Genomic DNA, 25,820 nt, shown 5'->3' on the forward strand with positions numbered 1-25,820 from the left:
TTGGAAATCGAAAAACTGCTGTAAAAAAGTCCTTATATCTTTGGAAATCAAGTGGAGTTCTTCATTTAATTTCAATTTCTGAATGAATGAACTCAAAGAAAAATGCCTAAAGGGCTCAAGAGCTTTCAGAAGGAAACTCTCCTGTCAGATTTCTAGTAATAAGTAATTTTTCGGAATCAGAATTCAGTCGATTGTATTTAGAAGTAAGGACTCAATCAAAGAAGAGTTCCATCTCGCATCTCTTTTGATTCCCAACAATGAAAAAATATATTCATATTGTATACCTAAATTCTTTGTGCTTCAAATTCCACTAGTTCTCTTTGAATGACATAAAACAAAGTTTTTCTGTGACCACTTTCTCTTACTCTCGCTTTTAATAGTACGCTGGGAAAGGATGATAATTGGAGGGATTGGAAGCATGATGATTTGCCGATGGCAATACTGGTGGCCGTACACTGGGATGATAATTGCCCGAGGCTACTTGATGATAAGCACCAAAACTTCGCGCCATATGCCTATTCTGCGCCGTCTCGCCAAGAAGTCGTGACTGATCGGTGCCCAATAGTCGATTGTTTTGCTCCATCAACAGATGTGCGGTGGGATCGACGAGTAGGCGATGCTGATCCGCAGCCACATTGGAGGCTGCCAATATGCGATGCTGTTCTACTGTGGACAATAGACGATGATGTTCGAGGCTTTCGCGACTCTGATGTTGCATTTGTGAGGAAAGGAAAGATCGATTATTGCCAACGGACATATTGGTGTTCGGCGTTAAATCCAACGAAGCCATGCGTAGCATATCGTGATGTGGATGGTTGTAGGGTAATTGCGGCGGTGATGGCACCACATAATTAGCTGTGCGACTCAAGTCTACCGAAGTGGTCTGATCGTGATCCTGCTCGCCAAGTTGATCGGGAAGCATGTTATGCATGGCGGATTGATGTTGTTGCATGACAAGCTGACTGGAGTGCTCCTGTTGCTGTTGGTGTTGTGCAGCTACAGCTGCAGCGGCCGCCACTGCCGAACTATGGTGTTGTTGTTGCTGTGTTTGTGCCTGTTGCGTTTGTTGTTCACGCTCGGAGAGTATGTCGTAGATGTGATGATGGTAACGTCCGATGCCGGGTATGTTTGAGCTTGCGCTACCGGGCAGTTGGAAGTTGTGATGGTAATTTGAAGCGCTAACACTGGAGCGTGACATGTCGAGCCCTTGCAAATCGGATAGATCGTTAGCGGTGGGTGCGGATGTGGTGTTGCTATTGGCGCTGCGATAGTCGGCTGGCGAGTCGAGCTCTTGGCTATTGTACTTGAGATTCGCGGCGTTAGCGGCCATACTCTCGTACTTTGTGTACATGAGATCCATTTGCGACTGGGAAAATTTCATACGCATGTCTTGACCCGAGCTGTGAGAATATGCATAGTAGTTACTAAATATAAAATATATGACGAATTGATCTTACCTATTTTGCGGAATAATACTGTTCTCCTCGTCGCTTGATAAATGCGGATTGTGACCAATCGTTTGCCTTCTATCGCTTTCGTGTTCGGCGCGTTTATGACGCATCATTTCGCCGTTGAAATTGTATCGTGGTATGGACGGCGAGGATGCGGGGGATATGAGCTCGTGATCTGGATATGCGCTGCCAACGCTGGAGGCATTGCGCCGATGCGCTTGCATCGTGGGCAAAGGTGAAGATGCTGATATGTTATTGTTGCTATTGCCGCTGACGCTGTTGCCACTGCTGTTGCTGCCAGCTGTGCCTGGGCCCCCAGGTGTGCCATTGGCGCCTGTAGCATTGGCATTACTGAACATACCGTAGTCGCGGCCAGGTGATATGGGCTGCGGCGAGGGCGGTGTGCGATGATGTCCCGAAGAGAAGCCATCCGAATCAGCAGCGCTTCCGCTCAAATGCTGTGGGCGTGGCGTCGAGCCAGCATCCACATCTACATCATTATTGTTTTGGTTGCTTTGAGGATTTGTCGGTGTCGAAGCGTTTGGCGATATGTTGCATGGAGTCATGTTGTTGCCTGAGTTGGGAAACATTGGCAGTGGTGGTATTTGCATTGGGAAGTTACTGAGGTTCTTCATCATCTTCAGCTCGTTTTCCAGGTTGTCAATGCTGTTGATGGAGTGGTGGTTGGCGGCAGTGTCTGTGCTGAACCGATTTGCTTCCGTGTCCACGTGATGGGCGCTCATGGGGCTGTCGGTGTTGATATTCGACTCATTTGCCACCTTCATATCATTATTTTCCGAGTCGATCATATTTCCAACGGAGTTCAACGCTGCTTCTACGAGCATGCTTGCCGAAGTGGAGGCACTGCCTCCGCCGCTCAGTCTTGCATTGGCATTGTTGTAAAACGAACTCATGAATGATTGCGAATGCGCCAAAGAATTCATTTGCAGTTGCGCATCTTCGGTTTGATGACTTGGTGTGCTGTTGGCCCCAGTACCGCCCATGTTGTTCGCATTGGCATTGCCCGCGTTAGCGACGTTCACAGCCGCTCCGATACTTCCACCCACGCCTGCACCGCCGCCGTTATGATGATATTGCTGCATTTGACCGCCGCTGCCATTATTGTTATTATTGTTGGACTCGACCACATCGAGGAATGAGGAGTTTTCATCTTCCTCGCCACGATTGTTATGATGCGCATGATTAGCACTAGCCGAATTCATCAAACGCGCCAAAAAGTCCCGATTGTGACCGATCAATTTGCTGGCATCGTCGACTGCATTCGGAGGCACCGCAAATGGCGGCAAACCCATATCATTTCCAACACCAACCCCGACGCCACCACCGTTTCCGGTCATACTGCATGCGGCAGCTACAGCCGCAGCACCACCCATAGCAGCAGCAACGGCCGCGTCGGTGCCCACCCCACCGCCAATACCCACACCACCACCCATGCCACAGCGATCCACTGAGGCGGCGCAATCACGCGTCAGATGATGATCATCGCCGCTAATCCATTTCTTGCTTCCTTTGCTCACAACCAAATTCTGTCCCAAGGCGTTCATACTTGTATGATGGCGATAGCTGTTATTGTCATCGTGCGGCTCGCCGTGTCCACCGTCATGCGGATCGTCCTGCCCATTATCATCCTCATCATCATCCTCGTCGTCGTCGTCGTTCAGCATGCCGGCCACAGCGTGCCCACCCATCGCCATGGCATGATGTTGGCTGTTCAGCCCAGACATCATGTGCATTTTATTGGGATCCTCTGTAGCTGTCGCCGCTCCAGCACCAGCCATTGCCGATACAGCGGCAGCGGCGGCAACCACCTGTTGCACTTGATGCTGAGCGGTGAGACGTTGTGCGGTCGTGGTCAAAAATGACTCAACCAGACTAAGCTGAGCATTGGCTTGTTTGCGGCGCACCTGCTCCATATGCTCATCTTCGTCCTCCTCCTCAGTACCGTCGACGCCGACGCCTACACCGACTCCTACTCCAGCAGCGCCGGCGCCCATTAAATTCATATTTGGCGCAGGTGGCTCTTTCTTTTTCTTACGTTTGCGACTACCCACCACCTTTTCACCGAATATGCTCGAGATCTTGGACGAGAGTAGCGAGAGATTGGGCTCGTTGCGACATAAGTCTTTGATCGATTTGCCAGATTTCTTGATAGCCTCGAAGATGTTGTCATCGGAGAATTCGGTGTCGCTTTGCATACTCGAACTTAGGCGCGAGTTTTGGTCTTCCAAGCTCTTGCGTCGCCGCCGTGGCGCTTGTTCTGCGTGTTAGAAAAAGGTGAGTAAAAAGGTTTACTAACAAGCGCAGACAGCGACTTACCTAAGAAGTCCACTTTCATGCCACCCGAATACGCGTCGAAGGTGTATGCAACGCTACGTTCGATCTTCGGCATCTGTTCCTGTGTGTAGTTGTGCACTTTCTTATAATGGAATTGAAGACATTGCTTTGTGGTGAAAGCGGCATTACATTCCGGCTCCGAACATCTGCAAAATGGACATTCACAATATGAGAAAATATCCGTAAATAATGGCATAAGGACATGAGGTATCTTTTGGCATAAATGAATTTATTTATTAGTTAGTTCGAACTGAACGTCGAGACATACTTGAATGGCCTGACGCCCGAATGTGTGAGCATATGAATTTTCAAGTTACTGCGATTCTGGAAGAGCTTCTGACATCGAGGACAGCTAACCACCGTCGAGTTACGACTGTGCACCTCCTTGGAGTGGCGCTGCAGTGCGGCACGTGATCCTAGAAGTTTTGAACATAATTTACACTGAAAATCTCGTAAAACTTCAGCCATATCTAAAATGAAATTTATGAAGAAAATGAAATTTTGTGGTGGATTGTGGCGATTTTGAAAATAATAAAAGGAAAATGAGCAAAAATAATATACAAAAAGCGAAATGTTGTTAGGTTATGTAGGTATGCTGTAGCAGTGACTACCGGGGTTAGTATTTTTCCATAAGCAGCTACTATCCATCTAGGTAAATATGTTGTTGTTTTTTATGCAAAATACTACAATTAGAGGTTAGTAAGTTCACAAAGTGGTAGTGTATAAATACATAACTCGTTATATTATTCTATTTCATTAGTTTGATTGGCAATTAAAAGTATTGGATGTTTACTGGTACTAAGTAGGTACACTTAGGGGATATACTTATACAGCAAATGACCTATCTGGAGGGTGCGACATGTCAAACGATGATTCGATCGATAAAGGTCGAGGAGTTTTCTGCTGGGAGTGTCCAATTACGTTTCAGTTTAAGCTTCTTAATCGTAACAGGGCATTTTCAGGGAAGACATAGCAGTTAAGAGGAAGAAGTAGTCGATTAGCTGCTCGCTCGTGTAATGCCATTAAAAAAAATAAACATTTACTTGTATAACAAGGCGTTCGGCTCGAAATTAGTTGGAGAGTGCCTGACTTTCCTTTGGGTCGCAGCCGAATACTTCGCAGTCAAGCTGACAAGGTTCCGAGATCACAGCGGTATCACAGTCAAATGCATGGCAGATGAGCTAGATAGGCAGGATACTTGTGAAGAGGTTTATTTGTACCAAGAGAAGATCCTCAGATCTTCGTGATCTGCTCTTGAATAGATGGTCTTCGAGTCAGTCTAGCGTGTCTAGCTTCCAGGAATACAGAGTCTATAGAGAAGGTCGCTATTCGCATTAGTGGTGGGTGTTTTAACCGACACTTAAAAGAACTTCTAGTACTGTCTTTCCCCTGATAGCTCTATGGGGGATGATGAGCTGAAATCAACTCGATGTCTTCTCCTCAGTTGCCCTGCTTTCGTGAGGCTAATACTTAGGCATAATGGCTATGCATTATCAAGTCTGAATGATGAGTTTGGATATTTCTACCTAGGCTACTCATTAGCAAGTCTGAATGTGCAACTTAGATGTTTCCGCGTTAGCAAGCCCGCAATTCTTACTCACTAGAATTGTCGCTTAACTTTACGGTATAATACTAACCTATCCGCAAGCTAAACGTAGACATACACTCTCGAATCGAAAAAGCCATTCGGGATGTTGTACCCTGTGTGGTGAAACAAAAACCTGAGTTCCAGTTTAAAAGTTAGACTCTTCAAGTCGTACATTAGCTCTATCTGGAAAATCCCCACCGCTATAACTAGTCGCTTACAAGTTTTTGTCAACTGCTGTCTAAGGATTATATTCCGAATTTTTTTTGGCGAAAAATAACGACATCCAAGGAATTGCTCGAAAAGTAAGCAAGAAGCCGCTAGACATTTAGATTAGAAGGCATCCATTCGTGCGTTGGTGACATTTTACGCAAGGAAGACAGTAATATAGCCAAGAAGGCAATGGAATGGAATCCAATCACAGCGAAAAGAAGAGCGCCCGTCAGGCCAAGGGAAACTTGGAAAAGAACTGTGGACAGCGAGACGTCTCAGCTCAGGCTAAACTGGAAGCAGGTGAAGGCGCGATCCAGTGATCGGACGAGATGGCGCGTAGGTATTCTTGGTGCCCTATGTCCCGCTAAGATTCACGGAAACAATGATGATGATCATCGCAAGTTGTGGTTTTCGAATTTGAAAGGGCCTTTGGACTATCAATTGCATCATAGATTTCAGTTTTGCTTAAACGTTTGGATTTGAAAAGGCTATTCGTGGGATGAGTATTGCGTTTGGCGATCTTTGATCACAACCTCTCCGATTTTTTGTGCCGATTCGCCACAGTAAACCAGAAGCCAAGAAACAGCCAATTTGCGATGTCATCCACATCGATTACCGTGGAAATGGGCAAAGTTTTCGTGAAAGTTAACGCTCCGTTTGGCACCTGGGTCTTACCAGACCCTCTTTTTCGACTTTGAACGAGAATTTAACATATCTCTCTTATAGCTAACGACTTGAGCTTCCAGGTGGCTACCTAAAATTAAATTTTCTAACGATTTATGGTTTATATCCAAAAAGGGATCCTCGAACAGAACGAAAGTAGGCCAGACCCGGGTGCCTAACCAATGGTTTTAAAAAAGGTGTTCAACTGAGGTTTAAGCTCCTTACAACTATTTGCTGTTGCCATGTATGAAGCAATGGCTTGGTGATAAGCCATTTGGGTCGAATGAAGAGGCCGTCATTGAAATAGAGATCCTTTTAAGCGCTTTGGGAATTCTTATTTTTTTGTTGAGCATCGAAATATTAGAGATAGTTCGGATGAAGGGGATTTAGCTAAAAGGAGATTTAAAAAATAAAACTTAGTTTTGGACGAATTTCGACGAGATTCGGCAAAATCCAAAACAAGATTTTTGTGGGTGTAAAATAAGAGTAAATATGTGAGAAATTATCAGAATAATGTTTGTCCAATTTTTCAAACAAATGCCAAAATATAATGAAAGTTTGTTATGTTAAGCGAATGATGGAATGAATGTATTAGTACTGGCATACATACAACAATAAAACTATGAAATACATACATACATACTTAAGGCTATACTCTGAGTGAGATTCGCTCTGCATTTGCTACTCACACTCGCTAACTCAAACTCACAAACTACAGGCGTTTGGCAAAGCGCTACATACGCACAGACACACAAACACAAACACACTGCTGCACATACGTATGTATTGGCATACATTTACATATACACAGGTGTACAGCAGTGGGGCCACAAGGTGACCGACCATACGTCTACCGCAAATTATGAATTGTGCTTCTTCTTACCACTGTGCATGCGCTTGATGTGGGCCTTGAGCTTTTGCGGTTGGCAAAATTTACGACCACAAAAATCGCAAAGTGGCCGCGCACGATTCGGATTGGCCGCACAGCCGTAGGTGCGATGCATTTCCAAGTAGTTGAGCCGCAGGAAGAATTTGTTGCAAAATTGGCATTGGTAAGCGCCTTTGCCTTCGTGTTTCTCTGCTGCATGTTTCATGATGTTGTCCTTGCCGAGCACCGCCTCGCCACACACTTTGCAATGGTATTTGCGTATGGTGAGACTCATTGAGGGATCGTGGAAAATGGAGCAGTGCGTGCGATAGTAGAGCGGATGGTCGAAGCGCAAATTGCAGCCGCCACAATCTGAAAGGAGAAGGTCAGAAAGAGAGAGAAAGAGAGAAAGAGAGAGAGGGAGCGGAAGATCTAATTAAACTCATTGATATGATTCAAATGAAATTACTCGTTTTCTCCGTGTGCTTTTTGCGCCACATCGTGTTGCAATCGTCGCTCCAATAAAGCAGTTCCATGCCATTCTTTACATCCCGACAGGTGACAAAGAACGCATGTCGTTCAATCGAGACCAGATTTACGTTGCGTTCATCGAAGGTGGGCGCTGGTCGTATGTAGCGCAACCAATTGGAAGTATTGGGATTGTCACATGCTAGCAGTTCAGACTTCTCCGCACCTGCTTCGCAAATCTCGAAAATCCATTTCATATCACTACCTTCACGTACATCGCTACTCTGTACTGGTTGTCCAATTAGCGGACCGAGTTTCGTGAAGGCACGCACTTCGGTTCGCGCAAACACGCCTGTCACATTCGGCTCGACATTGTGTAGTTCGAATTCGGCTGGCACCGATGCCTCGGCAAACGTTATCAAGGGTTTCGTTTCGAGCTCGGACATTTGTGATGTTTCGTCCATGTCCTCGTCATCGGGATCGTGATCTTGCTTTGCTTGACGCTGTGCATCGTGTTTGAGTTTAGCCAAAGCTTCTAGATTCTTACGTTCAATCCATTCGGCCAGATCTACGGCATCGGTGATAGTACCGATTGCTGTGCGCAATGGACAAATTTTATAGTCGTGTGTGATTGAGCATTCGCGACACGATTGTTGCGAACGGAAGGCAATATCGTGTTCGTCCTCTTCTTCAACGAAATTTTGTTCGTTTTTCATTTCGCGCGCCAACGCTTCCTCGTCCATTTCCTCATCGTCATCATCGCCATCTGTATCACCATCGAGCTCATCTTCTTCCTCGTCAGCAATGCTGGTACCCAAGCTGCTGAATGCACTGTTAACTGGCAGTGCTGAGACGTTTTTGGGGCCTCGCTTGCCTTTCACTCGCGCTCGGAAGTTGCTCGTCGACGCCGCAGATGGGGCATTGAGTGAGAGGGTTGGTGTTGCTGCTGCACTGTTGGCATCTACTACATCTCCGATAGCAGCAACAGTAGCAGCAGTGGCGACAGCGACAGCAGTAGTTGCGCTTGCTGTACCTATGCCAGTATCCGCTTCTGCTTCATCATCCTCGTCTTCATCGCTGTTGTGCTGCTGTTCCATGTCCCCACCCTCGCCCGGCTTTTTCAGACACAATGCATTCTGATGTGGTGGAATTTTCGTTGCGGACTTCTCCTCCAATTCGCTTTTGATCTTTTCTGCTATGCGGCAGTCCAACACTTCGGGCAGTGTGTCGTTTGTACTGCCACTGCCGCTGGTTGCACTCTTCATTTTTTGGTCTTGTTTCTTTGCTTTCGCGGAAAAATTCGAGAAGTCCTTCATTTTCGGGAAACCATTAAGTGCATCGCTGAATTGCACGCGCTTTTTGTATTTCCTGCGTGCTGGTGCTGGAGTTGCCTCATTGCTGTTCTCTGTTTGACTTTTGCCAAACTCCTTCACGCTGAGATTGGGCTCCAATTTGAAATTATTGGCGAAGCTCTTAGTAGGAGTTGTTGGCGCCGAGGGCGGTGGCAAACTGTGAAAAAGAGAAAAGTTATATTAAAGTTACTTAGTAGAATAGACATTTTTAAGAAGCATCTCAATCTCTACTATCATTATTAACTTTATTTTATATTATATATTATAGGAGTGCGCAGAGTTGGTTAAAATGGCCTGAAGTGGGATAATTGGCAAAAAAGAAAAAATCTCTGCTGAGCTGCTTTAGCTGTGATGTTTTTAGACACCAACCATTGTGGGGTAAGTATAATACAAATTTCTGAGCATTTTCCTCTACATGTCTTTAATGTGGCGTACCACTTCTTGCCACCGACCTTTTCAATGGGTTTCAGTATAATCCATATCTCTTTGATAACGGAAAAAGTACATCTAAATAGAATGCCTCTCAAATTAATGTGAATAATGTCTCTGGGCGACTGATTGATGTCCTCGTAAGAACGAAAGCGCATGACCATTCAAGAGATGCGATGGAGTGGGAAAGATAAGAAGCCCATCGGATTATATGAAAGAGCACACATTTTAATTTGCGGTGGAAGAGAGATTTCGTCGCCAAGTAATTTTGTTCATACTTGTGGACGATAGGATCATTCTTTAATGATATAAAAATCGTGTTTGGTGAAGTCAATCTTAAGATTGGTTGACAGGTAAGGCATCTTCGGTTTTACAGTCGATCGATTTCGGAGGGTTGTAAAAGAAAGTACCAAGATTTTAAAATCAGTTCAAGTTTCGCGGCGGATAACACTCGTGGTGTAGTTGGTTAAACTGAAAAGTTGTGGATAGTTTTTAATTTATTCATGTTTGCGCTTTTCAAATCCTGTATTGGAGATGCCTTCTTTGCCACATTTGTGCCCTACGAAATTTGTGATTTTTTTAATTGAAAACAGTTCCATATGAGAAATACCTTCTGTATTATCTTTTTACCGGCGTTACCATTCACCAGCCCCATGAGGATGGGTGAATAAAGACATAAAAAAGTGAAGAAAGTATGCGAACTTAAAGGGGACATGGATTAGTTACATGGATAAATCTTTGGATATGAAGAAGCACACGCGAGATTAAGTAGCAGTCGTGACAGTCTCATGGTGAATGAAAGCCGAAGACGGTCAAGGTGAAGCAAAATCAGGACGAATGCTTTTGGAGATGCACAGAGCGTTATTCACATTAAATACAGTAAAGAAAAAACTACAGCATTTGGAATGGCAGAGTTCTCTTCTACCAGACAAGGCATCAGTGCTTTAGTACGCAGTCGTAGTGGCAAAATTACATGAGTTGGGCTATAAGTTGCCTCCTCATGAAGGCCCTGCGACTATTTTCAGTTGTCATACATGAAGAAATTATTCAGATCGAAGAGATTTGTGTCAGATGAAGATGTCATTGATGAAACTAAAGCCTATTAGGGTTGAAAAATGAAACGTGTTTTTACTAAACCTCTTTCTATGAAGAGTTGATCTTACTCAGTATCTCAAGCAGATGCAGAGGTATGAAATTCAATGAGCAGCACACAATATTTTGGTTCTTCTAATTCGAAAATGTATGCTGCAATTCAAGATTTCATCCCTAATACTGAGATTTTTGGTTTTCGTCGGGTCTCTTTACCTGGGTGGGGAAAGATAATTGGGAAGAGGTTTAAAACTATAGTTTGAAAAGGGTTGCTACCTCTTTGAAAAGTCGAATTTAATATATTTTTAGTGAAGTTATATCAAATATTGTATTAAAATATGGGTGTCAAAGGGCTCGCTTCCCTGAGGACTTTCTTTTGAAGAGGGATGCCACCTGTTTTAAAAGTCGAATTTAAATTATTTTTACGCAAGTTATATGAAATTTTAAAATAGGGCTGTCAAATGGTTTGCATCGACGAAGAGAAAGTTCGAAGTTATATTTTGAGGACGGTTGCCACCTGTTTGAGAAGTCGAATTTAATTTATTTTTACACAAGTTAAATGAACTATTAAAATAGGGGTATCAAATAGTTTTTATCGACGAAGAGAAAGTTCGAAGTTAGATATTGAGGAGGGTTGCCACCCGTTTGAAATGTCAAATGGTTTGTATCGACGAAGAGAAAGTTCGAAGTTATATATTGAGGAGGGTTGCCACCTGTTTGAAAAGTCGAGATTCTGGTGGTGAGGTATCGGCTAAAGCCACCAGACTTCCTGGCAAAATTTTTGGCTTAATCAATAGCATTTCCTCCATCACAGATGGCAAAGTTACTCGGTCGTCAGAGGCTCCTCCGTTTTAAACAGGGGCTACCACGTGAGGATAACAGTAAGGAGGGATAGGCTGCGTATTCGTATCACCAACTCCATTTTCCCGCATTGGATGTTGTAATATGGCAAATAAAACCATGACAAAGTTGTGCTGTGCAAATTTTCGAAGAAAGGCAATAGGCCGCTCTCCCTCCATAAGAAAATACCTTGCGATAGTACCGGGACAAAGGCAAACGGAGCAGACGTGGGTTTTTGAGTCAAGTGCAACGTTCGCAATCTAATTGCTTATGGCATAGCAATATACGCCCGGTATTCCTTTATCAGTTTCTTGTGTGAATTCTGGAATGAGGCCGATGCGTTCAGGTAGTAAGTTAGGTTAGGTTGAGCGGCTGCCTTCCGAATGGCCTGAATAGTCCTATTGTGATAACATGGGGTCTCGTCCTTTACTTTATTAATTTTGTTAATTTCAGCAACCCTATTTATGAGTCCTCTTCAGTGCTGTAAAAAGGCGCTTCCGAGCGTGGGAAGTCCAGGAGGTGTTTCTATTCTTCAGTATCTTGATAGCTTCGACAAAAGTCATTATGTGGTACCCCCAATCTATTTGCATGCCTTCCAATTAGTTATCCCTATTTGAGGCTTAGAAATGGAATACCCAGGAGGCAAAAATCAAAACATTTTCGACACCTGCTCTTCTCTGCTTTTCACCGAAGCTAAAAAGCTGCCGAAAAAGCCCGGGATATTTGCGACGTGTATGGAGATGGGGGCATAGGCGCGTCTACAGCACGAAAATGGTTTGCAAAGTTCAAAAATATCGACTTTCACGTCGATGACACTTCCGCGGCGGAAGGCCTTCTGAATTCGACGAAGAATGTCTCACATCACTTTTGAAGGAGAACGGCCACCAAACCAGTTGTAAATGGGCGGAAAAAATGAACTGCGATCATAAAACGATTCCCAATCACCCTCATTTAAAGGGATTTACTGAAAGATTGGGAGTCTGGGTGCCTTACGAGCTCAACGAAAGGATATCAGCATGTGTGTTTGGTGGGACTGGGAGGGCATTGTGTACTGGGAAATGATCGAAAAGAATGCCAGGGTCAACAAGGAGCTCTACATTGCCCAGCTGTAGCGCGTGAATGAGGCTATTGGACTGAAAATACCTGATCGACATGGTCAAACCATACTCCTTCATGACAACGCCAGTGGGAAGTCCTTCAGCATTCGCCGTATTCTCCGGACCTGCATCTACCGAAGGTCGTTACCTTCGATAACAAAAAGGTCCTTAAAAACTGGCTCAACAACATCTTTAACACCAGACTAGGCGATTTTTGGCGGAACGGCATCAACAAATTGATCGAGAGGTGAGAAGAGGTTGTAAACGGCAACGGCGAATATATGATTGATTGACTTATTAATATAATTATTGATTTTTGTTTAAATAAAAGTCTGCAACCTGGATCTGGCCCTTTCAGATGCACTTACGTATATCATAGAAGGTATATGTAGCTCTATTCTGCAACAAGAGCGAATCGCGAGTGAGACTTTATTTCTTTATCTATTTCGATCTTTATTTTCTTCACCTATTTCTTTATCTGTATTTCCTTTTTTGTTGAAAAAGGCTTTAGTGGGCAAAGACACTCTCACTTCAAGTTTATCCAACAGTTGCAGGCTCCATCGTTGCGCCATTTCAGGAATTCTACTGGATGCTTGAATGCTTTCAATGTATGCCGTTGCAACGATACGCCAATGCCTGCATAATGACTTCGAATATCCATAACAAACCGTTATGGCTGCTCACTTGGTTGGTGTTCAAAATCAAAAAAAGAAAAAAAAGACTAAAAAAGCAAAAATTAAAAATAAAAAATAAAAGAAATGGGAATGAATAAGAGGAGATGCACAAAAGCGACAACATAAAAGGCGATTCATGCGCGAATGGTTTGTGCGCGACAAAAGCATTGCCGCCACTTTGCCAACCGAATGCATAGATGCGTACATACATATGCACAAGCACCGAGCATACACCGATGCAGGAATGTGTGCGAAATTCGTGCATGTACGGCATTATAAGATTCGATATGCCCGCGAAGTATAAAGTAATGCCGTGTGGCTGCGTGTGAGTGGTTGCAAAGTGTGCCTACACTCACATATTCGTATTGGTTCATGTGTGTGTGTGTGCTTGTATGTATGTACTTATGTGCGTATGTGTAATCTCATGTGATTTTGAATGCGTGCTGATAGCGTGTTAGCGGAAGCGGAAATACAAAACACGAGGCAGCTAAATAACGAAACGACATAGAACCATAGGACGCATGTGTGTGTGTGTGTTTGTTGCATTGTTAGTGTGCATATGTGTGTATGTATAGCTCAGTCCGCAGTGTATTGCTTGTATGCGAATATGCGTTGCTTGGTGTGCACGAACAAAATGTGCGCTGACATACAAACATTTACGTTTCTTCAAAATTTGCCATGCAACGTCAGCGCTGGGCAAGAAGCGTTGGCTGGCAGTCGTCATAGGCATTGCGTGCGCACTTGCATGGCCCTACAGGGCGTACGAGCTCGTTAAGGCAACCAACTACATGCAGGCGTGCAACTACAAGCACACACTTATAGCCGCTTAGCCTCAGTTTTGCACCCGCTCACACCCGACCACTCCAATTGTATGCATATGCAAGTGCATTCATGCACTCCTGTGCCCATGTGCGTTATCTACTCATACACTTATGAACACACACATATATAGACACTTAGTGCATACATATGCACCTGCAAGTTTGCTCTTTCGCATACGACTCTGCGGTAGCTGATTTTTGGCGAAAGGCAGAAATCGCAAAAAAAAAAAAAATGGTGGAAATTCAAATTCAAAAGTTGCATAAGCGTGTGCAATCTGCACATTCCAACTTTTATGGTGCTCTACGGGCTTATCCAAGCACGACAACGGCATTCGAAAGCAAAAACAAAACAAAAAACGGAACGGCTTGTGTACAGTTGTGTTTGTGCTATGGGACCACCAGCATTGCACCGACAACAACAAGCGTGCGTACATAACTAACTGCGACTGCAATCGTCAGCTACCTGAAGTGGTGCAGCTCTTAACCTCTGTCTCGACCCCTGGCCCCTCTTTGCGTTCGCTATATTCCACAAAGTCATGACAGCGCCCTCAACAATTGTTGAAGCCAGTTGGCATTGCCGCCGTGCAGTAACAAATTTTACGGCTGCTAACTTGGATAGGCGTTTAGCTTGGCCCGAGACAACTTTGTTAGTATTTGCAATGTAGCCAAAGCGAAGAATTGAGATACTTTTTAGGTTTAGGGATACAATCCTCTAGATTCGAGGTTGGGCGAAGCATATATGGAATCACATATCAAGCCTATAAATGTGAAGCAGTAGGTTAGGTTAGGTTATATATCTATATAATTGGCGCGTACACCCGTTTTGGTTGTTTGGCCGAGCTCCTCCTCTTATTTGTGGTGTGCGTCTTGATGTTGTTCCACAAAATGGAGGGACCTACAGTGTCAAGGCGACTCCGAATGGCAGATATTTTTATGAGGAGCTTTTTCATGGCTTTTTAAATGGCTGCCCTAGCTAGGGGCCCACTTGGGCAAAAACTTAAAATTTGTTAGTTGTGATACCTTACAGGGGGAGTGAAGGGAAAAGGTGAAGGGAAGTTACCAGATAGCTGGAAGAAAAGGAAGAAGGGGCTTTGGATTAAAGGATGACGACTAACAGTGGCGATTTACATCTGTATTAACAGCTTCCAGCTACTAGTGAATTTCACCAAATGTGTGATATTAAAACAAGCAATACCCACAGGTGTAGCGAAAAAGTGTGAGCCGAGATGTCTAAGCCTTTGCCCGATGAAAGCAGGGCAGCAGAGAAGAAAGTTCTGAGATGATTTCACCTCGTCATCAAGACAGCTTCTGCAGAAAGGCAGTCCAAGCTCACCGCACGGACACCTAACGTACAATGTCCGGTGCGGATACCTACCAAATTCGAGACCTGCGGCTTTGTTAGCCTTAGAAGTTCCCTCGAGCGCCCCCGATTTACCCGTGGACAAAAGGATCTCTCGACTTTGCTCGTTTGCGCACTAGCCCAGCGCTCGCTGAGTTGACGCGAGGCCCATCTTTTCAGTAAAAATCCTCTGTGATGAAACCGTCTCGAGAGTCCCCTGTCTAGCCAGCTCATCGTCTCATTGAAGCAGTAAAGGACGTTCATTTGGAAATTCACGTTCACACTATTAATAATGCCAGCCCTGAAATTTTAATGAGGATCTCTCTTGCCAAAAAGTGGCACTTTGTACTAAGTAAGTAATTGGAAAGAGAAGTCCTCTCCACCGACGAACAAAACCCACGTTTTATAAGTGTCTCTTCATGTCCGTCCTAATGTATGGTGCACGAATACGTCTCACACATCAAAATGTTCTGAGGGCATTTCTGGAAAAATATGCGAATCGTTCCTATGGGAAATACAGATGGCACCTGACAACACAAGAAATTCCCAAGTTCAGAAATATAAATAGCAACCCTCGTACATTCGAATATGGCAAGCATTAAACGACATGATATCATACCTTTTGAAGTTAAAAAGGTTTTAAATTGAATAGTTTGCAATTTAACTGAAAGATTGGTCCAAATTTTCAGATGGCGCCTGGCAACACTAAACGCGTCCAAATCCAGAAATATAAGTATATTGGCGCGTACATCTTTAACTGAATATGTGGCCGAACTTCTGCTTAAATTTGTGATTCGGAGATTTGGAGGTTTGTCATTGCTTGGCTAATTTGGTGTTTTATGTCCGGCCACCGTAGCTGAATGGGTTGGTGCCATTCGGGAGTATGTAGGTTCCGCTGGCTAGATCATGCCGTCCGAATGTACATACACAGAAGTTTCAGCATTGGAAGTATTTGATGCGGTATCTGCTGGTGGTAGCAGAGGAAAGAGGCGCTGTTGGAAAGATGAAGTGGAAAAAGACTTGGCCTCACTTTGTGTGCCTAGTTGGCTTCGTTCGCATAGAGGAAAGTAGCAAAAACTCGCAAATTTTCGAAAATTACCAGAGTAGGTAAATAAGCCTCTGAAAATAGAACAGATGATGTTGCTATCCCGAATGCAATGTTTTTTTTAAAGACACATCTTTCAAAAGAACCCGGCCTAAAATGCCGATTTCTTTCTAACCCGGATTCTTAGCGAACTTGATTGGTTTCTTGCGTAGATCCACCAATTTAATCTAGCAGATAATTAGACCTGACCAGAATGTCACAGGGAAGATAATAGTACAGAACACGTGACTTCCTATTGCGCCAGATTTTCTCGGCATCGTCTCCACAGCAGATAACCTGGTAACACAAATGCTGAACTCGGTAGTGAAATGGGAAGCAGTAAAAGAGTTTTCAGCAAGGATTGTAATAAAACTTGGAAACCTAGGATGGGAGAGCAAAGCGGAAGCAAGGCGATTGCGACCGATCTAGAACACCCAACAGATGCGTCATCCAAAGAAGTCAAGTTGAAGCAGATCTCCTGTAGAGGTGACTATATTTACGATCAGACCACAAGCACAAACGTCTGAGGTAATCCTAATGACGAACCCAAACAGACGACAAGTCGATATCGAGCAACGATATTGCAACTTTCCGATGGCTCATCGGTCACAAAGTAGTAATGGAGGCTACAGAAAGCGTATAACCCCCATACGCAACTAGAAGAGGAACCTGGACGCAGGTACCTGATGTACCTTGATAAAATGGTTTTAGCAGTAGCAGGGTAGAAATAATATAGATGATAGGGGAGAAATTCTATAGTGTTAGTGGGAGCCTGATCCACATACCGCTCGTGTGACGGCACCTCTGATGATGTTTCTGACATTCTCGATTTTATCCACCTCTGAGAAAAAAAAGCCTGAAATTATGTCGCACTGATATGGCAAATAATTTTATGCTGGCGCCACCCCGAAGGTAGCTGTTGAAGATTTTGATGAACACCCTGAATAAGTTGACCTATTACTCAACATCACAAGCACCACGGATGAGCTAGTAAAGGAAGTTATTGACCTTAGTGGCAGATAACAAGACGAATCTCGTCAAAAGTCGATGAAAAAAGGTGTAAGTCACAATTCACTGCTTACTAGGTTTAGATTGAGCGATCACTGCGTGATTCCATTGAAATACTAATGCCTAGTGTTAGTTTAGACTCTTATCAGATACTAAATCACGGTTCGAAGACATTTTAATGATCTCACATAATGAAAAGTAGTTCTTGTGGCTTCTCATGAGGACTGAAACTCAATGCAGAGGAGTTTACGTGTAGGAGAAAAATTGATTGACAATTTAACTACGTCCCCCGCCAACTGGAAGGAAGCGAAGATTGTTTTCATACTCAAAGCAGGAAGAAGGCCTGACGATTTGGCCAAGGACTTCAGACCTATAAGTTTTACCTCATGAATCCTTAAGGTGTTTGAGAGATTGATCGATTATCACATCCGAGAGCACATTGAATTCAAATTATCTCCAGCGCATGATGCTTACCTGAAGGGAAAATCCACGGAAACAGCCTCACATGAGGTAGTAGGGACTGTGGAAAAATCTGTGGAACGCAAACAATTCACTTAGGCGGCTTTTATAGACAAAGAGGGTGCTTTTAATAATGTTATGCCGGAGTCGATTGGCACTGCTTTAGATAGACTAGAGCTGGAAATACTAACTGTCTCTGAATCTCATCCCTGCTAGGCTGTAGGGAAGTTAATGCGGTGGCAGAAGGGGCGAAAGTCATCAAGCTCCAATAAAGAAGACCAACATAACTTTCTATTCTTTCAAATCTATGCTGGGGAAAAAATTGGGACTCAAATCACAAGTCTGTGTCTGGATGTGCAACGTAGGTTCTGCCAATTTTAATGTACGGATGCTTGGTTTGGTGGGAAGCTCTTCACTAAACAGCAGAGGGTTCAAAGGAGTGCTCCGGAATATGTAGAACTTTTCCCAGTGCTGCCGTTAATGTCTTTTTGTATTATATTTATTTCCCATTGAATTTCTCGCTATTTCCATCGCTGTTCAAAGAGCAATCAGGTTAAAGAAGTTTGGTGTCCGGAGGTAATCTTTTAATGGACGGGGTAGCATTTTTGGGCAGTTAACTACGTGCAGATCTTACTCTAGCAATCTTTTCAAGTAGGCTGGATTGGATCGAGGAGAATATTTGTACCGAGACTGTTATTCGCGGGAGGGAGGAAGATATCAACATCCGATAGTCAAGCTGCAGTTAAGGTTCTGACGACACAAATTGGTCAACTCCAAGGAGGAGATCAAATCTCTTGTGTGTAAAGGTAACATTTCTCTAATCTGGGTTTCTGGACATAGAAACATAGAGGGATATGAAGTTGCTGATGAGTTTCAGAGAAACGGGAATAGCACAACTTATTTTTCAGGAAAGCACAGATCAGACGGAGCTCCATTTCTTCGTGTGTTATTCCGATCCTATGGTATTTCGTATCCTATGAACCCAGTACAACAGGCGTGGGACGCAGATAGGCCTGGGAACTCCACGCCATTCAATTTTCAAACTTATAGCTGTGCTCGCCGGTCATTAGATGCTGGGTTTACCATTTAATCTCCAGAAGCAGCGCTACTTGGGATGTGTCAGTAAGGTACTTCAACCATTGCACTTACCTACCTACCTAGATTCGTTATGGTGTTCCATTTTTAGGCATCCTATCCTGCTCAGTACAGTTACAACTGCAATAGCAGATCACGCCCTGACTAAGCTGATCATTTAGATTTAGACCGATGTCCAATTGGGTTTTAACCGGTTAAAAATTAATGGTAGTGCAAAGCTTCGGAAATCACTTTGGGGACTAGTTTTTTCGGCCTTCTAGTACGAAATATCTAACGTAAGGGTAGGGATAGCTGATCTTACGAAATGATGGTGCTTTTAACCTTTACTTGAGACTGGGTGGGCCATCATCGCATGGAAAATTCCAGTGGAGAGTAAGCGAACAAATAAAGCAAGGTGAACACCGTCCGGAGATGGACAAGGGTCTCGAGTTCGACAACCTCCTACCAGAAACTTATTGTCACGAAGCCGCAACAAAAGCCTCGGATTGATAATCATGCGGAAGCAGTGGTCCGCCCAGGACTGTCATTTTAAGAAAAAAAGAAGAATATCTAACGAAAACTAACACTTTATGAGGCTCTCATCATGACCGTCTTAACGTATGGCGCGGAACATTGGACGATGACAACATCCGATGGCAGTCCCATAGAGAGTGAATTTGAAAGAAATATTTTGCAGAAGGTTTTTGGATCTTTGCACGTTGGTGACGGCGAATATCGCAGGCGACGGAACAATGAGCTGTATGAGCTATACGACGACATAGACATAGCGCAGCGAATTAAGATCCAGCGACTTCGTTGGCTGGGTTATGCCCTTCGAATGAATACAAAAGCTCCGGCTCTGAAAGTAATCGTTGCGGTACCAGGAGATGGTAGCAGAGGAGGAGGAAGGTCTCCTCTGTGTTGAAAAGATCAGGTGGAGAAGGACTTGGCTTTACTTGGAGTGTCCAACTGACGCCGGTTAACCCAAGAAATGAACGACGGGCGCGCTTTGTTAAACTCGGCCAAAATCGCGTAAGCGGTTATCGCGCACATCAAGAAGAAGAAGATGAAGTGGTGCGAAAATTCAAAATTCTGTTATTAAAAATTATTTTCTCGGCACTTCATAAACTTCATTATTTGAGTTCATGTAGTCATTGCATGAAAACTCAAACAGTTTTTGTCTTAATGTAAATAAAATATTCTCAAATACATCCCCATAATTTAATACTCACTTGGCTAGACGCTCCGTATCGTTGTCGGCCAAATTCAACAAGTACGTCACGAACTCCACATCGTTCTTGAATTGCAGGCGCGTTCGCGTGTGTTCCCACTTTTCAGCGTTCTTGGTGCCGATGTAAATGTTTTTACTATAGTTTTGATGTCGATACTTTTTCCGCTCACTATGACCCGAACCCGTTGTGCCAGCAGCGCTGCCTGCTTCGCTTGGCGCACCACCACACATGCTCTCACCACCAATGCCACTCACGATACCACCACCGCCGCCGACCCCACTAACACCACCACAAATACTGCCATTGCCACCACCGCCCCCACCAATACTGTTCGCATCGCCACCAACACCACTGCCACCTCCTAACGCCGTAGCAGACGAGCTATTGTTGCTCAAACTAGCACTACTGCTGCGTGCGATTTCATTGCAATTGTTGCCGTTACTCGCAGCCGAAACGCCATCTAAAAGCGTGCCAACGCCAGTGGCACCGCTTGTTACCGCGCATTGGTTATTCGACTCTGTTGTGGCAGTTGTAGGCATTGCGCCACACATATCGCTCGCGGCGCCACCATTACTTGTCCCGCTGGCGCTCGCATTGGCAATTGCAGCCATTAGCAGTGCATCCGCGGTGTTGTTGTTATTGTTGTTGTGATGGTTACTGCTTGTGTTGGCCGTTGAGCGTTGGTTGTCACTGACACCCATACCACCCAAGTCGCGCATACCATGACAAAGCATGTCATCACTGCTGGCGTTGCTGTTGTCATTGTGCGCGCTGCTACTATGGCTGTGTCTGCTGTTGTTGCCGTTGTCATCATCATCATCATCGTCATCGTCTTCGTCGTTGCCAGCACCATTGGTATTACACGCATTGCTTAGCGTACCAAGAGATGTGGCCTTCGCAGCAGTGGACGCATTTGGCGCTTCAGGAAACCTGCCATTGTCGTGAGCTGCATTGCCTAATGCATTGCTGACCGCAGCGCGCGTCTGTTCCGCGTTGGTATTAATAGCGGCAACCTGGTCGCCTTCTTCCGCTTCATCCGCATCGTCGCCTTCTTCCTCTTCATTTCCACGTGCAGGCTCAGCATGCTGCTCATCCGCCTCATCCTCATCGTCTTCTTCTTCGTCATCCTCCTCATCATCCTGCTCCATGGCGCCGTTGAGGTTGGGCGCTTCATCAGCGGTGTGGTTGCGACAGCTGTCGATGCACGCCGTTTCTGCTGCACGGCTATTGGCATTGTTGTTGTTGTTATTGTTGGTGTTGTTTGCTAAATTGTTGCTATTCGTCAACCGATTGCTGGTGTTGGTGTTGGAGTTACTGTTGTTGTTATTGGCGTTGCTAATACTGTTGCTGGTGTTATTGTTGTTACTGCCGCCGCCGCCGCCACCGCCACCGCAGCCACTGCCGCTGCTGGTGTTGTTTTGCACATTTGCGCGACTGAGGTAGGAAGGCGGGCGCGTTTGTATATCGGAATTATCGGAGCTGTCATTAAAGTCGAATGCGCTGAAGTCGGCCGCATTCGCTTTAGGTACTTCGCTGGCCGCATCGGCCACGTTGCGTTGCGCGCTGCGTAGTGTTGCGGCATGCGACTTCGCCGGCTTTGTTGCTTTTGGCAACGCTTTTCGCTTTGTGCGCGTCACTTTGGCTATTTAAGGGCTACACTTTTTATAAGAATTCGACGCGAATTTTACTGTAGCGTTCGCGCACAGTTTCACTTGAACAATTCAACAATTATTTGCTATTTGTGCTTTGAATTCTATAAACGCGCTTCGTGCAAGCTTTGCTTTGCGACGCGTTAAAAGAATTTCTTATTTTTAGCAGGCGTTGAATGCTGCGCTTTCACTTGCCTCCTTGCGCGCTCACACACGCACACATAAAAAAATCAATCAGCGCTCAAGTTAAGCTCGAAAGTGGCGTATCCTGCACACGCAGCAAGTTAATTTTCTTCTTCTTCGTTGTGTCCCTTGCCACTGTGCTGGGCCACTAACACTAACACTATCACTACCACTTTTTTCTCCCACTCACACCTCCTTTTCTACTTTCATAGTTTTTCCTACGTAGCTTAGCTTTTTTCTCACTTTTTCTTGTTTCGCTTTTTTTCCTTCTTCACTTTTACTTGTTCTTTATGCACTCAGTATTTTTGTTTTCGACACATTTGCTTTTCATTCGCTTTCTCTTATTCTTCTGCGCCTCACTACGTTCATCGCATACCAATACGCACCGCACAAGCACATACACGTGCGCGCACACACCAACAAAGCGGTCGAATTCTCAATGCAAAATAAAAAAGAAAGTTTCATATGCCATTATATATATTGGCGATTCCTCTCTTGTTTCTTTCTGCTACAGCTGCCGCTGCTGCTGCTGCCACCGCCGCGGCTACGGCTACGACTGCTACTTCAGTTTCTTTTTCTGATTGTGAATCAGAAATTTTTTCGCTTTATTCCATTTTGCCCGTTGTTTTCCGTTTTGTATATCTACACCCGCGATGCTTCGATCCGCGCAATACGGCGCGTAAGGCGACGCCAACCGCGCAGCAGGCGCACGGAGGAGCTACAGACTCTGCACTTTGGCTTGTGCAGGGTGTTCAGAGTTGCCTTGTCGTGCGGGCGCTGCGTTGTGCCTTCGCGGTGGCGCGGTGGCGACGGCTGTTCTATCTCTGGCAGTGGCTCTAGTGTTGCCTCTAACTTTGGTTATGTCTATGATTGTGTCTTTGCATGTGCCTGCTACTTTTACGAACACTCCCTAAAAGGCTGGGGTGTTGGTTGGTGGCACCTTCGCTGCTGTTATGGCTTTCGCAAACGTCGGCACCAGCGCCCCCATTGGCCACTAAGTGACGATCACCCAAACACTACGCCGCCGCCTTCACTTCCGTTTTCTACGATTTTTCTCCGTTTGATATAGATTTTTTTCACTGCTAAGTATTTTAGTAGAATACTTTCAGTTTATTTGAATTTCTTTTGGAATATCGCAATTTCCTTGCCACACAACCGTCGCGTCATTTTTCACGTCCAACAACGCCCATAAATTCGCGCAGGAGTCCAAATGTGCTAACACCAACAATGCTGTCGCTATTTCCTTTGCACTCCCCCGTCTCCGCTGTGCATTATGGCTGCCACACCATCGCATTGGCTGGGCCAAGGTTCACTATTTGCATACCTGATTGTTGTAAATAATTTTTTATTTGCGAAGTCCTTGCCGCCGTAATAAAATAAATTTTTATCTATCGTCGCCCGATGTGGTCGAATCAGAAAAAAATTTTCGCTCCACTGCTTTACTGTCTCATCGCCTGCGGCTGCCTGCCTGCCAGCCTGCCTGCTGCTAGCAACCAGGTTCTTTGTTCGCGAAAGCACTCGTCTTCCTAGCCACGAATTATTTGCTTCATCATCATTATTCACTCCATACGCACCCGATTTTACAATATTTTATTAATTTTCATTTTTATTTATTTCTAAAATGTATTCACTATTCGATATTTTGCTATTTTTTCACACCAATAAATCTACATTTAAAGTCGTCGCTTTTCAACTGTATGGCTGGGAAATTTTTTCTTTCGGTATTTCGTGTCATTCGCCGTTTTGCAGTCGTCGGAATGAAAAACTTTTTTATTTATGTTGCCTGAAAGTTGCTGTCAGTGCGAAAGTTTATTTGCCTTCCTCTCTACCCGCACGACGCGTGCTCTCGCGCTGCGCCCGCTGTCCAACGCGCAGTGTTTCCGCCGTGCCGTCGTCCAGCGCCGCTTCATTCGCCACTTTTCGCCAACACCGCGCCGCTCAGCTGCCGCCAGATTCGCACAATCAAACGAATCGTTGAATTATGTTTGTTGGCGTTGGTGTTCGCTGTGGGGTGGTCACTGTTGTCGCGCTATATTCATTGTCGTCGTCGTGCTCCTTATCCTCCTTCCACCCTTTCATTGAGTGCGCGATTCCTTATCGTCTATCCTCCATTTGTATCCTTTGCCGTCGCTACGTTTTGTATACGCGCGTTCGCTCATTTGCTCTCGCGCATAACTTTTCCATGTGTTGGTCATAAATCGAAGTTTGCTTTATGCCCGAGTAGTAAGCATCGCGCACAAGTATTTACCACTGCCTGCGCCGCGCCACCTCGTTGTGCTCTACGTTAAGCGCCAACCACCCGCGCGCAATAAGTTAGCATTGTTTTCATGTGTATGTGGATGTGTGCGTTGTAGTTCCACTCAGTGCTCATCGTTTCGTGACTCCCTTCGCAGGATGCTTTACGGTTTGTTGTGCTTTGCTGTTTGTTGTGTGTTCGTGTTCGCATTTTAGCCGCGTTGTTGGCCTTGTGCTGGTGTTGGTGCTAGTGATGGTGCTAGTGATGGTGCTGCTTGCTGGGGTTGTGTGCGTGTGCGAGAGCATTCCTACGCTACGGTTTCCGCTTTTGTCGGTGGGTGGTTGGGTTGTTATATTTCTTATGCTCTGCCTCTCAGCCATTCTCTTTTGTGCATTTTCCTTGTCCATACCTTCCTCTAGCTTTGGGTATATGTCATTGCCTTGGGGATGGTTTCCAACTGAGCCTCCAATTCCCTTTTCTCTTCGTTTACACAATTATTGTTGTAGTCGAGAATACATTCACAAAAGAAATGGCATATTGTGACAGCTGAAATCCTTGCAAAATTCTCGTCTACTACAATTGGTGACCATCTATTACAGAAGCGCGGAAAATAATTCAAATAAGTAACTAGAATTAATGAAGCATATAAAACGAAAACGGTACACAAATTAATCTTAAATGACTTTAATTAAAATTAGCCAAAACAATTTAGGTTATATTTTCGCGGAGACAGTACAAGAAGGCAATTGGAGACGTGAAGAAAGAGAGTGGGAGAGAGTATTGCTCGTCTATCGAAGCTACCAAGGATTCTGCTAGGCGTAGCCCTATACTTTCCAAAGATTAGTGAATGGCGTGTTGGGTCGAGAAACCAGATGGTACTAGGACTGTTACGACAGAAGGGGTTTTAAAACTTCTTTTAAACATTCATGTTCCGGGATGCAGTGCTCATGAAAAGGTTAGATGGAGCCAATACGATCCCCAGCATCTCGCAGATGTAATAATTACGAGGTAGAGAGTTGCATGGGAAATCAAATCTTTTCACCTTTTAAATCTTCGGGCCTTATTGGGATTATTCCAAAGATGTTATAAGAAGCCCTGGACTGTATTCTACCACGGCTAGTGGACATCTTCAAAGCATGTTTAAACTTAGGCCATATTCCAGATAGTTGGAGGTCCATTAAGGTCGTCTGCACACCTTCAAGTAGGTAGGGGGAACAGGAATCAGCGAAGAATTTTAGACCAATGAGTCTTTCGTACTTTTTTTAAAAACGTTTGAAAGGCTTTTGGAGATAAACCTAAGAAGCTCATTGGAGAGTTCTGGTATATGTATTAACTGCACAACACGCATACCTTAAAGACCAATCTACGGAGACGGCGCTACACTAGATAATCCGAATAATAGAGGGCTCTCTAGAGAACTAATATTATACCATGGCTGCATTTTTCGATATTGAAGGCGTCTTTAATAACGTTAGTGCTGATGCCAACCAACGGGCGTTGATAGACTTAGTGGTGGAAAACTGCTTTAGTAGTTGGGTCACCTCTATACTAGAAACCAGGATCATCGAAGTTTATATGAGAAATACCAACATAACTAAGAGGGTCAATAAGAGAACTCCACAGGAAGGGGTATTATCTCCACTTCTTTGGT

General features: G+C 44.6%; 1 protein-coding gene across 1 annotated transcript; it reads right to left on the reverse strand.

Annotated features, from left to right (window-relative positions):
• Window positions 1–301: 301 nt before the first annotated feature.
• LOC129238075 (uncharacterized) lies at window positions 302–24,549 on the reverse strand. The gene is made up of 8 exons (XM_054873113.1): window positions 24,337–24,549; window positions 20,102–21,723; window positions 7,605–9,112; window positions 7,151–7,507; window positions 4,075–4,276; window positions 3,789–3,952; window positions 1,458–3,729; window positions 302–1,400 (listed from the first exon to the last, which is right to left on the reverse strand). The coding sequence occupies exons 1-8, from the start codon at window positions 24,547–24,549 to the stop codon at window positions 374–376; spliced, it is 7,365 nt and encodes a 2,454-aa protein (XP_054729088.1). The 3' UTR covers window positions 302–373.
• Window positions 24,550–25,820: the final 1,271 nt, after the last annotated feature.

Source organism: Anastrepha obliqua, chromosome 2, assembly GCF_027943255.1.
Source record: "Anastrepha obliqua isolate idAnaObli1 chromosome 2, idAnaObli1_1.0, whole genome shotgun sequence".
In the NCBI taxonomy this organism is placed as follows: Eukaryota; Metazoa; Arthropoda; class Insecta; order Diptera; family Tephritidae; genus Anastrepha; species Anastrepha obliqua.